The sequence below is a fragment of the Martes martes genome, assembly GCF_963455335.1.
Source record: "Martes martes genome assembly, chromosome: 3".
In the NCBI taxonomy this organism is placed as follows: Eukaryota; Metazoa; Chordata; class Mammalia; order Carnivora; family Mustelidae; genus Martes; species Martes martes.
Genome location: NC_137890.1, coordinates 56,341,914 through 56,357,597, shown reverse-complemented (window position 1 = coordinate 56,357,597; position 15,684 = coordinate 56,341,914). Strand labels below are relative to the sequence as shown.

At 37.7% G+C, this 15,684-nt stretch overlaps 1 protein-coding gene across 1 annotated transcript in view; it reads left to right on the top strand.

Moving 5' to 3' along the window:
- The window catches only part of CPB2 (carboxypeptidase B2), a 56,639-nt gene that overhangs the window by 39,132 nt on the left and 1,823 nt on the right, over positions 1-15,684 (top strand). Inside the window, exons 7-10 of the mRNA XM_080799122.1 lie at positions 349-459; positions 3,143-3,236; positions 8,387-8,589; positions 12,578-12,665. Coding sequence (XP_080655248.1) covers positions 349-459; positions 3,143-3,236; positions 8,387-8,589; positions 12,578-12,665 — 496 coding nt within the window. The remainder of the gene's footprint in view (positions 1-348; positions 460-3,142; positions 3,237-8,386; positions 8,590-12,577; positions 12,666-15,684) is intronic.

The window sequence follows — 15,684 nt, the reverse complement described above, 5'->3', positions numbered from 1 at the left end:
ATTGTACCTAGGTTTTGTTTCTTTAAATCCCTGAAGTGAGCTGTATTGCTTTAGTAAGGAATTCTTTTTTTTCTTGAAGAAAATTTTAGAAAATATATGGTTCTGTTTTCTGCCTTCGTTAAAAAAGAAAACCATGTGTTCCATGTCCAAGGCATTTGCCAACATTTGCCAAGAGAGTGCCCTAAGTTCAGACTTTTCAAGGGAATTAATACTCTTTCTGAAAGTTAAATACACAAACCTAAACATTCCAAATGACTTCTTAAAAAAAGTAAAACACATAAAAGAAACAGACTAAGTTTAGAAGGACTTAAAAGAGATATTATTAAACACACTTGGTGTAATTTGTAGGTAACTCAGTCCAAAGGGAAAAAAACGCCATACACTTACCTTCTGAGGCACGTGGATTTCTATGTGATGCCAGTAGTTAACGTGGATGGTTATGACTTCACATGGAAAAAGGTAAGTGAAGGCAAAGAAAACAAAATATGCCCTATTTGGGGATGGATACAGGACATACAGGCTAAATTTTTCACAGAATCTTGGATCTCAGCACAATGGTTTTATTTAAAATAGACATATTTATATGTGTATATATATATATATAAATTCTTATTATGGAAAAGTTCAAACATATGAATGGTAATTATTTCACAGTAATTTCCTTTTTACCCATCACACAACTTCATCAATAATCAATTCTTGGCCAGAGGCACCTGGGTGGTATAGTTGGTTAAGGGGCTGACTCTTGGTTTTGCTTCAGATCCTGATCTCAGGGTCATGAGATCGAGCGAAGCTCCAGACTCTGCGCTCAGTGTGGAGTCTGCTTAAGACTCCCCCTCTGCTCCTCCCCCTGTGTATGCTCTCTCTCTCTCATATAAATGAATGAATGAATGAATGAATCTTTAAAAAAATGAAATAATCAACTCGTGGCCAAAGTTTTCTCTCATATATCTCCAAACCAATTCTATCTTATTATATTTGAAGCTAACCTCAGACACCATATCATTTCATCAGTAAATTTTGAGGATGCATCTCGGAAAGAGATCTTTTAAAAAAATGATACAGTTGTACCTAAAAATTAACAATACTTAATATTATAATGTCCAATTGATATTTAAATTTGTAATTATTTCATAATTTTAAAAAATTGTTTTCTTTGATTATTCAGAATCCAATTAAAGGCAATATATTATGATTGATTTCGGTGTCTTTTAATTCTATTTTAATCCATAGATTCTCCTGCCATCTCTCTCTTTCTCTCTCTCAATTTTTTTCTTTGCAGTTTATTCATTGAAGAAAAGGTTTCCCATTGTCTGGATTTGCTAATTGCATTGCCATGTTGCAATTTCACGTTCCTCTGTCTTCTGCATTTTCTAAGACTTGAAATATGGATTGTAGAGGATAAACCAGATTCAGGACTACTTCAGTGTGATTCTATGTTCTGTATAATGTCTGGTTGTATCTCCTTTTGTGATGTTAGCTGCCATCAACACACAATGCCTAGATCTATCCATTCTTATTAGGAATCCTTTGAATAGCATTTTGATTAGTAAAATCATAAATCGCAAGTTTTAGAAAAACATCCTAACCGCACTTGCATTCTGGTAGAATTTCACTAACTGATACGTGAATTTAAGCCTTAGGATGCTTTAATTTAGTGATAAGCATCTAAATGTAAGTTTCCCAGTCAATCTCATCTATACTGGAAACCACCATCAATGGTATTTCTAGCCCATCAACATCATGATTCAGGAAAATTACTGAAGCAATATAAGTACAGTTCTTTTTAATGTAATGAGGAGCACATAAAACATAATTCAGCTTATATAAGCTTAGAAAAACCTCCTTGAGCAGCACGTGCGAGCACCAGGAAGAATAATCAGAGTGATTGGAAACATACAGGATTGAACAGAAATTGTTTTATGGAAGAGGTAATTTTTGCAGAAGAAATGGGAATGGTGAAAGGAATTGGCTGAAAAAGTCATCCTAAGTGAAAGGCATACTGTGAATATAAGTTTATAGGGAGGAGTGGGAAAATCCTGAACTAAATAAATGAGAAATCCCTAGCACAGCACCTAACACAAATTTGTGTCCCATAAATGAGCATATGGAGGCATCTGTGTGGTTCAGTTGGTTAAGCGTCTGACTCTTGATTTCAGCTCAGGTCATGATCTCAGTGTCATGAGGTCAAGCCCCACTTTTGGCTCCCTGCTCAGTGGGGAATATGCTTGCGATTCTCTCTCTCTCCCTCTGCCTCTCCCTCTACCACTCCCTCTCAAATAAATAAATAGTCACATTCACAGATTGATATTACAATAGATTTATTCTTTCACTGAATCATGGTAGAATTCAGCCACCCTCTAGATATTGCCACTCCCCCGTTGTCCTTTGTATCTTAACACTGCCAATTAATCCCTGTGGTTTGAGAACCAAATTTCTCCAGGACAATTCTTGCCACCAAATCACAGGCCAGAGGTTGGAAGCAGACTGGGAAGCTTTCCAGAAGGGCTGGTGAGAACAGAGGGAAAGGTACCATATTATCCCAACCCCAGGATTTAAACGAAATCTGTGGAGCTGTTTACTTAGTCAACTTTCCCAGTTTCCCCCAAGAATCCAATGGGGGAATTTGCTTTATGTTTACAAACGAGGATTGAATCATTGTGATCAAGGGAACCATCAGGCTACAGGTATATTCACAGCTCCACCTCCTGAAACTTTTAAAGGAGTGAGTTGAATTCAATCTAAAGAGAGCATTGAAACTCATGACTCATGGTTTTAATTTTAGTTGAGACACAAAGTTATTTTACTTTTCTCAGAAGGAGTTAAAATTAGAGCAAACAAGACTAAACAGCGTAGCAATAAGCAGCCTAGCAAAACCAAATGAAATTTCTGTTGGTATAGGTCATAACTGATCAAATATTACCATTTCATCTGGTTCAGACTGAAATGGTTTTGAATGAATGTAATTGAGACCTGGGTGGAAACAAGGGCTGTGAGAAAGGAATGCTGTGAAGATCGTGACAGGTGGAGTGACGGGTTTGCAGGAGAGACGCACAACCCTGGCTACTTAGCTTTTAGAAGTCATGTCTCTGCTTGAACTATGAACATAACCATCCTGGTTATCAGTATTTTGTTTATTTAGAATCGAATGTGGAGAAAGAACCGGTCCTTTCATGAAAATAATCGTTGCATTGGAACAGACCTGAACAGAAACTTTGCTTCCAAACACTGGTGTGGTAGGTTACTTGCTTCATTTCAAATAACATTTGTCATTAGGGTATCAAAGTAGGATCGGGGGTGGATACCTTTCCTTTTTAATTGTATAGGAAAATGTTCAACAGCATTCAAAAACATTTTCTTTGGTTTTCACTATTTACTTAACATTTTTTTTCTTTTATGAGTGTCATAAATGTATGTCTAGCACAGTGGGAGTTTATCATTCATTGATTTGAATGAGTTAAAGTACTCAGTGAACATTGATTAAGGCATTCAAGAATATCGTCTGCTCTCAGGGTGGCAGATGAAGGTTTGCAGTCCCCCCATTGTATTTCATAGTAACTACATTTAAGAAACAACTACAAAACAAAACTAAACCTAATTATGATCTTGAATCATCTTTATTTTTATAAGTGGGTACATGTAACTCTGTGGGGACTCTAAGATATTGAAAGTGACTGAAGCCTCAAAAACCTGCTTCTAACCACTCCTTTGCCCTGTACAATGCTATGTATGTGATTGTACGTATTCCTTTTTTAAAAAAAAAAAAAAGAAGGAAAGTTTTGTGATTTTGAACATTTCATTATTATCTCAGAGTCCACATGAAAACATCACAACAGCGTACTTACCTTATTTCCTTAATTCCTTCCTCCTCTAGGTTAGAAACTCCGTGAGGGACGGGACCATTATCCATAACCTAGTGCAATGCCTGACACATGCAGGGTTCCCAGAAATTAATTAAATGCATATAGGAATGAATAGGTTCTAAGAGACCTGCAGATGTAACAAGCAAGCAGAGGAAAGAGCAGTTAATCCTGCCTCGGGCTCACTCCTTTTGTGATTAAGGGACTCACTTAGTGGTTTCTCCGTGAGAGCCATTCTTAAGATTGTCCAATAAAATTGCCCACTGAGACCCAAAGACAACACAGCAGTGATAACTGGGCAGGGAGTCAGAGAAGCAGCAGCAAATATAAAATAGGTCTAAACAGAGCTGATGCTTACTAAGTGCTGTGCCATTTACATATCTCCCCCTAGGTTCCATTATCTACATCCTGGATGGAGAATCCCAGACAGGGAAGGTTAATCCCTTAATTGTTAATCCTTTAATCTGTGTTTAAGAGCACAGACCTAGGAAGTGACAGAGCTGGGATGTCGAACCAGGCTGACTGACTCCAAAGTTATTGCAATTCTTCTATGAGAATCACCCCTTTATTATAAATTCCCATCTGGAACTTATTTTATCTTCATGCTCTTTGTTGCTCTGTTTTATTTAACATTTTTTATAGTGAAGTCATATTACCCAATTTGAATAGCCAAGACGTCAAATATATTCTGTTATTGCCATCAAGACATATGGTAGACCATCTGAAGTACAGCACTATCTTACTATCTATCGCAAGAGTTAAAAACAGAAACAGAAGCAGCAAGCATATAGACAAAGGAGAGTGACAAATAAAAAGTAATTGTAAAGACTCTTTTTTTTGTCCAATGCCCCAGTATCTCTTTAGTATTATGTAAGCAAGCCAGTGTGAAAGAATTAAATCTTATATCTTCCTTGTCCCTGGAACTAGAATATGCCTTTATGATACTTTTTTTTTTTAAGAATCTAAAAGAGCACCTTACTTATTAACAGGAATTGACATATCAAGCCTGTTTGTTTCATGTTCATTTTCCCTTTCTTCTGTGTTAAAATTAAAATTGTGTGTGTGCATATGCGTGTGTGTGTGTGTGGTGAAAATGGGAATGGGTCTGAGGTTGTCTTAGACTGCTCAGGCTGCCATAACAAAATACCATAGGCTGAGTGGCTTCAACAATGGAAGTTTATTTCTTGCAGATCCGAAGGTGGGAAGTTCAAGATAAGTGTCAGCAGGGTGGGTTTGTCCTAAGGCCTCTCTCCTTGGCTTGCCAATGCCCACCTTCTCACAGTGTTCTCACATGGCCTTTTCTCTGTGTACCCATCCCTGGTGTCTCTCTTTTAAAAGGACACAAGCCATATTAGATTGGAGTCCCACCCTTATGACTTCTTTAAACCTCAATGACCTCCTTAAAGGCCCGATCTCCAAACATAGTACATTGTGAGTTACGGCTTCAACATATGAATTTTGTTGGGGGAGGAAATCAGTCTACAACAGGGAGGATTTTGTGAGGTTGTCTGGTCTCAAACTTTCTGAGAGAGATTCACTTATTTTCTAAACTGTTAAGTCAAACTGCAAAGTTTTAATAACCGGTATACAGTGGAAAATCCTTTATTTCTTTTCTTATGAGACCGTAATGTCTTTTCATCACTCTTTATGGTGCTAAAATATATATAACATAAAACTTGTCATTTTAACCATTTTTAAGTGTGCAGTTCAGTACATTGAGGCAGTAAGTATATTCACAGTCTGGGAAACCATCACTAATATCAATTTCCAAAACTTACCATCATCCCAAACAGAAACTCTGTGACCGTTAAGCAATGTCTCCTCATTCCTCCTGTCCGTGCAGCCCCTGGTAGTTTCCACTCTACCTTCTTTCTTTATAAATTTCCCTATATGAGGCCTGTAGACCACAGAATGCTTGAGCTTGAAGGAACCTGGTAGACTAAGTGTCTCTTAGTACAAAAAAAGCACCTTCAGTTGAGAAAGTTGAGGTAGCTTCTCAGATGAATATGCCTATTTCATGGCAAAGAAGATCTCAGATTCGAGTTTCCTGAATCTCTGGTACTTCCTACCAAAGTACTTGAAATCTCCAGAACATCAGAATCTGAGGCTGCATTCACTGTCTGTGTCTATAATGGTGGTCACTAGTGGCCACTGAGCACTTGAAATGTGGCTTGTCTGAATTGGGATGTACAGTGAGTATAAAATACACGCCAGATTTCAAAGATTTGGCATGAGAAAAGTAACATAAAATAGATCATGAGGGGCACCTGGGTGGCTCAGTGGGTTAAGCCTCTGCCTTCGGCTCAGGTCATGATCTCAGGGTCCTGGGTCGAGCCCTGCATCTGGCTCTCCACTCAGTGGGGAGCCTCCTCCCCCACCCTGTCTGCCTCTCTGCCTACTTGTCATCTCTGTCAAATAAATAAAGTCTTTATAAAAAAGTAGATCATGAATAATTTTTAAATTGATTACATCTGAAATGGTAGTACTTTGTACATATTGGTTAAATAAAGTATATTATTAAAATAGGTTCATCTATTTCTTTAAAAACAATGATTGAGGGGCGCCTGGGTGGCTCAGTGGTTTAAAGCCTCTGCCTTCGGCTCAGGTCATGATCTCAGGGTCCTGGGATCGAGCCCCGCGTCGGGCTCCCTGCTTGGCAGGGAGCCTGCTTCCTCCTCTCTCCCTCTCTGCCTGCCTCTCTGCCTACTTGTGATCTCTGTCTGTCAAATAAATAAATAAAATCTTTAAAAAAAATAAAAAAAATAAAAACAATGATTGATTGAAAACTTAAACTTGTGACTTGCTTCATGTTTCTATGGAAGAGCTCTAATCTGAGGATTCATGTTAGGGCACCACCGCCTCCTCCATCTCTTTCATGTCCTCCCCTATCCCTACTCCTAACATAATCTCTGTTCTTTAGAACTATATATCAGGGGGAAAGGGCAGGAGTAATCAAAGGGAACAGAACTATCAAAATGATTCATCTGATCACATTATTGATTAAAAATTAATACAAATGAAATATTAAGGCCCTGGGTGTTTAGCACAACATTTTCTTGCAGGGAAAAGAATATTTCAGAAACGTTAAGGTTGTTTCTATAGCAAGCAAAATGAAGAAAGCAGAACAAGTTTAAGTAAGGTGGGCAGCTCCTGGAAGGTTAATAAAGCAGAGCGTGGTACCTGAGGACAAGGATGCCGCCAGGCCTCAGAAACAACCTGGAACTGGGTGGGCTTCAGCACTGCAGTGTGCTCCATGAATCCACTGTGAAGCACACTGGATGTTTTTTTATTCCAATCCAGATGTTGGTGTTGATGATGATGGTGGTGGTGACAAAGAGGAGAAACAGTAGTCACCGAACACTTAGTATAGACAAGGTGCCATGCAATGTATTTCATATGCATTAGCTCATCGAATCCTCATTAAATCCTCATTAAATATATTATTTTCCCATTTAGCAGACAAAAAAAATTAAGGTATAGATAGCTTTACAACAGTTTAACTTAAGGCCATGTAGTTATTAAATGGCAGTGCCAAAATTAAATCGAGTGATTGGATGACTAACGAAATGCCTATGCTGCTTAGCTTCTTATCGTAAAGGGCCATTACTGCCCAAAATGTTCACTTTGCATCTCCTGGAATAGCAGTATTTCCTTCATAGGGTTGCATGAGGATTAAATGAGATGTTGCGTGGAACTTAGAGTTCGTGTCAGCTGGTGATGTTATTGGTGTTGTCTTCTTTGTTCTAGAGAGCAGAATCTTCATCTCAATTTCAAGTTATCAGGGGAGGGATTAAGATTGACAAAACACAAGTTGAGGACCCAGTTCAGGATTAATCAATTGTGTAGAAGGGAATAATGTTTGAGGCCAGAGATGGCTCCCTGGGGCCCCAACCCTGTGCATTAAGGAAGAAAGGTGAAGTGCTAGGAGTCAGGCTACCATCTGAAGTGATGTATATTAGAATGTCTCAAAAGGATGAATAAACATTACACTGGCCCCCAATATCACCATCTTATTTTATTTACCAGACTTCTTTACTTAGCAAGTTAGAAGTAGCACTGAAGGCAGACTTCCATATTCTGAATTCCCAAATGAGACTTTTCTTTTATGGGCTATATTGATTAGAACTTTTAAACTACAAGAACCAGAAAAACCAAACTCACAAAGGATTAGAGAAAATAGGGTTTCTAAAAAAATGGTGTGGTTTTTTTTTTTTCTCCTCTCACATAGCCACATGTCTGGAGGCAGGGCTGGCTGGCATCTCTGAGATTTCCTTAGCCACTTTCACAAAGTGTACAAGATGGCTGCCCCAGGCAGCAACTGTTGGGATGTTTGCTATGAGGGCATATAAATAATTACTTCAAAAGAAATATAAATATGTTCTTTACAGAGTTCAATACATTTCTCTAAAATCTGTTTTTCTAAAAATGTTGCACCATAGATGTTTGGAGAAGGCACTCTCAGGGAAATCACAAATTACAATAGCATAAGCATCCCCTCTAATCCCACTCTATCAATTTCACTTCAGGGGAAGGTGCATCAAGTTCCTCATGCTCAGAAACCTACTGTGGCCTTTACCCTGAATCAGAACCAGAAGTGAAGGCAATGGCTAATTTCTTGAGAAAAAACATCAACCACATTAAGGCTTACATCAGTATGCATTCATACTCCCAGCACATAGTGTTTCCATATTCTTATAATCGAAGCAAAAGCAAAGACCATGAGGAACTGGTAAGTGCTACTTAATTATTTTTTCATTGGCATTTCAGAAATAAGATAATACCTAGTTCAAGAATCAAAACCTGTGCGGAAAAATTTCTCCTTTGGAGGACAGTTGGGAAGGTGCTTTACATTTTGTTCTCACTCTGCTGAGAGTCACCCTGGGTCAGGGTTCACTGAGGGAATGTAAAGAGCAGGTCCTACCCTGTGGATGTGAACTTTAGTCCGGCAGATGGGTCCCTAAGCAAATGTGAGACACATCGCTTGAAGGTCGGGTCGAACCATTCCACATGGAGCTGATCTACGTATAAAACCATCAAGTCAAGGACAAGAGTCTCTGAAATTGTGGGTCTACTTTATGGTAACTAGCTTTCTACAACAGCCTGACATAGATCAAGTCTGGGTATAACACTCATCAATCTAATATCAATATCACGAATTGTGTACACACTGACCTCCCTAACCTCCAGGGGTTTGGTCCTATTAAAAGCACTTCCAATGTCAACATTTTGGATGTGGTAGAAGATATAGGAGGTTCAAAGAGGACACAGATAATCTGCTAACTCCTCACTACTTTTTGATCCCACGTGCTCTGTGTTTGGGTTAATGACAAAAAAAAAAATGCAAGGTTTCTTGATGAATTGTAGCTAGGATTGGCCAAATTCTTACCCCAGATGCTTTACAGACAAGGAAGGGTTAAGGTGACAGTCTGACTCTTGCCCAGTCTGATCTTTATGTAGTGGTTTGTTTCTTACTGATTCTTTTTGTTCTGGCTCTCTTTAATCCCTTTCTTTCTCCTTTTATTTTAATTTTTATTTATTTGTTTATGTACTTTTTACTTCATGAATTATAAATTTTATAACTGGAAGTTTGCACCTCTTAATTCCCTTCACATATTTCATATCCATCCTTCCAATGCGTCCCCCTCCCCAACCCTCCACAACCACCAGTTTCTTCTCTGTATTTATTATTTTCTGTATTTTTTGTTTGTTGTTCATTTGCTTTGTTTTTAGATTCCACATGTAAGTGAAATCATATGGTATTTGTCTTTCTCTAGCTTATTTCACTTAGCGTAATACCCTCTAGGTCCATCCATGTTGTTGAGAATTGCAAGATCTCATGATATTTTATGGCTGAATAATATTTCGTTGCATATATATATACCCACATCTTCTTTATCCATTTGTCTATCAACAGATACTTAAGTTGTTTCCATAACTTGACTATTGTAAATAATACTGCATTAAGCAGAAGGGTCATATATATTTTCAAATGAGTGTTTGCATTTGCTTTGGGTAAATACCCAGTGGTGGAATTACTGGATCACATGGTATTTTAATTTTTTTATTTTAATTTTTTTTAAGATTTTATTTATTTACTTGACAGAGAGAGAGATCACAAGTAGGCAGGGAGGCAGGCAGAGAGAGAGGGGGAAGCAGGCTCCCTGCCGAGCAGAAAGCCTGATGTGGGGCTTGATCCCAGGACCCTGGGATCATGACCTGAGCCGAAGGCAGAGCCTTTAACCCACTGAGGCACCCAGGCACCCCCATGGTATTTTTATTTTTAATTTTTTGAAGAACCCCTGTACTGTTTTCCGTAGTGGTCACACGAATTTATATTCCTACCAAACAGTGCACAAGAGTTTCATTTCAAGCACACCCATACCAACACTTTTTATTTCTTGTATTTTTGATAATAGCCATTCTGACAAGTATAAGATGATATCTCATTGTGGTTTTGATTTGCACTTCCCTGATATTTGGTGATGTTGATCACCTTTTCATGTATCTGTTCCCTGCCTGTATGCCTTCTTTGGAAAAAAGTCTATTCAGGTTCTCTGCCTATTTTTTAGTTAGATTACTTGTGGATTTGGGTTTTGTTTTTGTTTTTGTTGTTTGGTGTTGCTGTGTATGTCCTGGTTATCTTACAAGAATAAACTATAGCCATATTATGGGATAACAGTTGCTGATGACAAATATAAGGTTATTTGCATTTTCTGAAAATAGCTCATTTAGAACATAAACATACTTGGTACTTGCAATTCTTTCTTCTTCTCAAAGGGAAACTTTTAAGGAAAGCTCCTTTATTGGTGTTATTCTTGAAGAAAAGAGAGGCTATTTATCCTGATTTGGAAATAGAATTAGTCTGATTTTCCTTATTTGGGGATTACTGTTATCACAAACAGTTGTTGAGAGTTATTTCGTGTAAAATATTGTGTTCGGTGGACATTAAAAGAAGCACTAGGTGCGATCCTGCCCTTCAAGAGAACATGAAATGGTTAGGGAGCTCAGCCCTTAGCAAATGTCACGAATAGTTATATTCTAAATGCAGTAACTACTAAATAAGTGGCACAGATGGTAGACCTCAATTCTGACTAGGATAGCAGGGGGTGGCCTTATTAACTGATTCAGAAGGAAATGCTAGAAAAGCCAGTGGATAAAGTCCTTGTCCTGGAGGAATTTATCGTATATTAAGGGGTGACATACTATAAAGAAAATAATAATAACAATAAAAGGCTATTGACATCAAAGAACAGATCAATTTTCAGCCAGAAATGGAACAATAGGAATTCTAGAGGCAGACGGGGAAGGGAGGACATTGAAAGCTCAGGAAATGTGTTCCCCACAGGAAGTATGTTCAGGTGTGTGTGTGGTGGGGGGGGGTGTTCAAGTGTATGGGGGTGTGAAAGTAGAGGGTGACACCATCAGAAAGTAGATCTTGTCAGCTTGTTTGAATGTCAGAATGAATTTGTATTTTATTCTATAGACAATGGGGTTTCATTAAAATATTTTTGAACAAAGGAGTGCTACAATGTAATACGCACTGATATTCCTCTGGGTTATTTGAGAGGGGGTCAGTGAGTGCTAGCTTCAGCCTCATAAAAGATCTGGATAAGCTAGAACCAAATGTAGTAGAATAAGGGATTTACTTATTAACCTACCCCGTAGTGGGCACATGATTCTTTTTACCTGATGAGTCTTTAGGAGTTTATTAGGCATTTTACACAAGAAGACAATAGTCTGTGAGAAGGAAATGATCTACACATTAGGTATATGTAGTATTTTGAGAAGTTACATTTAAAGTCTGGTGATAATTTGGGGGTTGGTTAAGTGTGCAACTCTTGATTTTGGCTTAGGTCATGATCTCAGGGTTGTCATACTGAGCCCACTGTCAAGCGCTACATTTAGCGTCGAGTCTACTCCAGGATTCTCCTTCTCCCTCTGGTCCTCCTCCCCAGTAAATTAATTAATTTAATTTAATTCTCTAAAAACATAAATAAAGTTTGGTGATAATTTTGTGTAGGAATAGGGTGACCCCAGGCTGTTTGTCTTTGAAATACAGTTGTACTTCATTTTAAATGATAAGTGGATTCCTGAAAACCAAAAAGCATGTGAGAATTATTTTTCCTTCAGATTAAATTAAATTTTCAATATGTTGGAAGGGTCTATGTTTAAAGCCACCCAATTGTGATTTCCATAAAGCAAAAAATATTTTTTAAAGTTTATTTATTTCTATTGTATAGATTTTTCATATGTACAGTCTTCTTTTAGTTCTATTGAGCTATAATTGATGTGTAACATTGTATAAGTTTAAGGTGTACAATGTGATGACTTGATACACTTACACATTGTGAAATGATTACCACAATAAAGTTAGTTAACACAGCCATCACCTTACATAATTACAACTTTTTCTTTTGTGGTGAGAACATTTAAAATCTACTCTCTCAGCAACTTTCACGTATATAAAATAGTGTTGTTACCTGTAGTCGCTATGCTGTGTGTTAGATCCCCAAAACTCATTCATCTTATAAGTGGAAATTTATATCCCATAACCAACATCTCCACATTTCATTCACACCCCAACCACTATTCTACTTTCTATTTCTTCCTATACACAGTTTGATTCAATTAATATATGATTGTTTTATTAAGAAACTCCTTTCTGTCCTGCTTCAAAGCTGCACATTAACTGAAATTCCATATTCTATTGATTTCAGTCCCTAGTGGCCAGTGAAGCAGTCCGTGCTATTGAGAATATTGATAAAAATATCAGATATACTCATGGCAGTGGTTCAGAAACTTTCTGTAAGTATTTCTTTTTAAGGTCTTGGAGAATTGTAAGGTACTAAAGAAATCTATGTGTTTGGATTTTCTGTGTCAATTTATTTTTTCTAAATGGAATCTTTAAACAAGGTCACATGTAAAATAGTTGGATTATAACAATTAGGAATGGAAGCGTAGTAGCTATGAGAACACTGAACAGGGCTATATTAATAAATGAGTACCCTCAAAAGAAGCCAAAATGATACTTAAGAAATCATGTTCATTGCTACAAAGTAGAGATTATAGAATTGGCATCATACTGGGTGAGTGAAACAGGAAAGGTCATAAAGGGCCAAAAGAATGTGTGAGATGTCCAGGGCTCCCATGCAAAGTTGTGCAGGTTGAATACTATACAAATATAGGGAGCCCTTTTTACATTAGATGCTTTCTAATAACAGGCTGTGCCCACTAGAGCACACTATATAGTTAAATGTCTTTTTTTTGTGTCACACTGATGACAGCTTGTATGTGGTAAACTCTTAAGAAATATTTATAAATTTAATTTCTGCTGGCAGATATTTATCGAGGGATTCTTTTCACCCACATTGGGATGACAGACAATGATTTTTTTCTTTTGAAACTAAAGGAGGAGATGGCAAAATAGGAACAGAAAATAAACATGTAACCAGGTGTCACCAAACTATGACCCACAGGCCAAATTCTGCCCACCACTTATTTTGCATAGCCTGTGAGATAAGAACGGTTTTTCCATTTTTTAAAATTTTATTTATTTATTTGACAGAGATCACAAGTAGGCAGAGAGGCAGGCAGAGAGAGGGGAAGGGAAGCAGGCTCCTTGCCAAGTAGAGAGCCCAATGCGGGGCTCAATCCCAGGACCCTGGGATCATGACCTGAGCTGAAAGCAGAGGCTTTAACTCACTGAGCCACCCAGGTGCCCCGGTTTTTCCATCTTTAAAAGATCTTATTTATTTATTTTAGAGAGAGAGAGTGAGTGAGCAAGAGAGCGTGCAAGTGTGGGGTGGGGGGAGCAGAGGGAGAGAGAGAATCCCAAGCCGACTCTATGCCTAGGGCAGAGCCTGAAGAGGGGCTGGATCTCACAATTTTGAGATCATGACCTAAGCATAAATCAAAAGTCTGATGCTTAACTGACCGAGGCACCCAGATACCTCAGTTTTTCCATTTTTTAAAAGGTTGAAAAAAAGATTTTGTGACATGTTAAAATTATATGAAGTTCTAATTTCAGTTTCCAAAAATAAAGTTTTATTTGAACACAGCCACACCCACTTACTTAACGTATTATCTATAATAGCTTTCACAATAGTAGAGTCAAGTAATTGTGACATACTTTGTGGTCCACAAAGCCTAAAATACTTACTGTTTGGTCCTTTGGAGAAAACGTTTGCCAATCTCTGATGCAAACAATGAAGTAGCCAAATGTAGTATAATCCCACTGAGAAGTGAAGAAAATAAAATAGGCTTAAGGGTTTGAGAATGACTACAGGAGAGAGAGGCTCCTTAGCTAAAGTGGCCAGAAGGGTCTCTCTCTATAGGTAACACTTCTGGGAGACCTTCTTGATAAGTATCTGCCTGTTTAAACAGTGATGTAGGGGGGAAACCAGGGAGAGAAGATGGGTTGTGAGAAGGTCCTGAGACAATATTCAAAACCCCGTAGTTTTCTTTAACAGGTGTGATCTACAGGAATATAGAAACACATTCATCTTATTAATCACATTCATATCGTTTTCAATAAGTTGCTTGAGCACTACATGCCCTATTAGTAGGAAGTCCAGAATCTTCCTCTTCTTCCTCCTCAACAACCCCAAAATGTCTCTGAACAAAGTTGGGCCAGATTGATCTGCGTGGTATCTCAGTCTCTTGGTGTCATTGGCCCACTGCTGCCTTTGCTGACCCAGGTCCTTGCTCTGTCAGTGAGGGATCACACAGCTTCCTTTCACAATTCAGAGCTTTCTCCATTCTCATCCTCTTCTCTGCCATTGCTCCCCAAAGCGTAACCGCAGTGTCTCAGAGTCTGGTGTGAAGAAATCAGTCCATCTCTACATATTGATTCATTCATTCAGTTAGCATACATCTATGAGAATGTGTTCATGAGCATGAGAAAATGGCTGGAAGAAGGAATGCCAAATATTGATAGTGGTTGTCAGAAATATTTGCTGAATAACATATTGAACCCTCGGCTGGTGGATATTTTCAGTATTATAAACAATGCTTTGGTAAACACCTTGTAGTTAACTCAAGTATAAGCATTAGAAAGAGGCAAAAGTTGGTGGGCTTTGGAAAAAAAAAAAAAGAAAGAGGCAAACGTGATCACTTTGCATGTGAAATATATGATTACCTGGAAAACAGTAGAAATCAACCAAAAATATTATTAATAATCAAAAGTTGAATAAGGTGGCTATGAAGTAAATATACAGAAATCTAAAGCTCTGTTATATACCAAAAATAATCAGGTAGATAATAAAATGGAGAAAAGATCCTACTGCCCCTCTGTATGTACATATGTACAAAGTGCACACATATATACATACAGATACATATATGTGGATTCCTTGTTAAATGTATGTATGTGTGTACACATACAAATCCATATATTTATATGAAAACCCTAGAAAATTTTACTGGTTTACATAAAGGAGGATAAATAAAAGGGGAAACCTACTACATTTTTGAGTAAGAAAGCAAAATAAAAATGTGTCAGTAGTGCTAAATTAATCTATGTTTAATGCAATCCCAATGAACAGTTAAGTGACTTTGAATTTTTTTTTGAAAGAATAAATTTGGTTGAAGAGCTTGTAAAATTTTCTGAAAAATGAGACTAAGAGAGAATTTGCCCCAACCAGGTATTAAGGCACATTATAAACTTGCAGTAAGACAGACTGTGGACCTGATCGGGGAAAAGACAGACCAATAGGAGGGAATAGTGAGAACAGAAAGACATTTAAATATATAAGGGCACATATTATCTCATAAGAGAGGCAATTCTAAGAATGTTATTCAATTAATAGGGTTGGAAAACCTGACA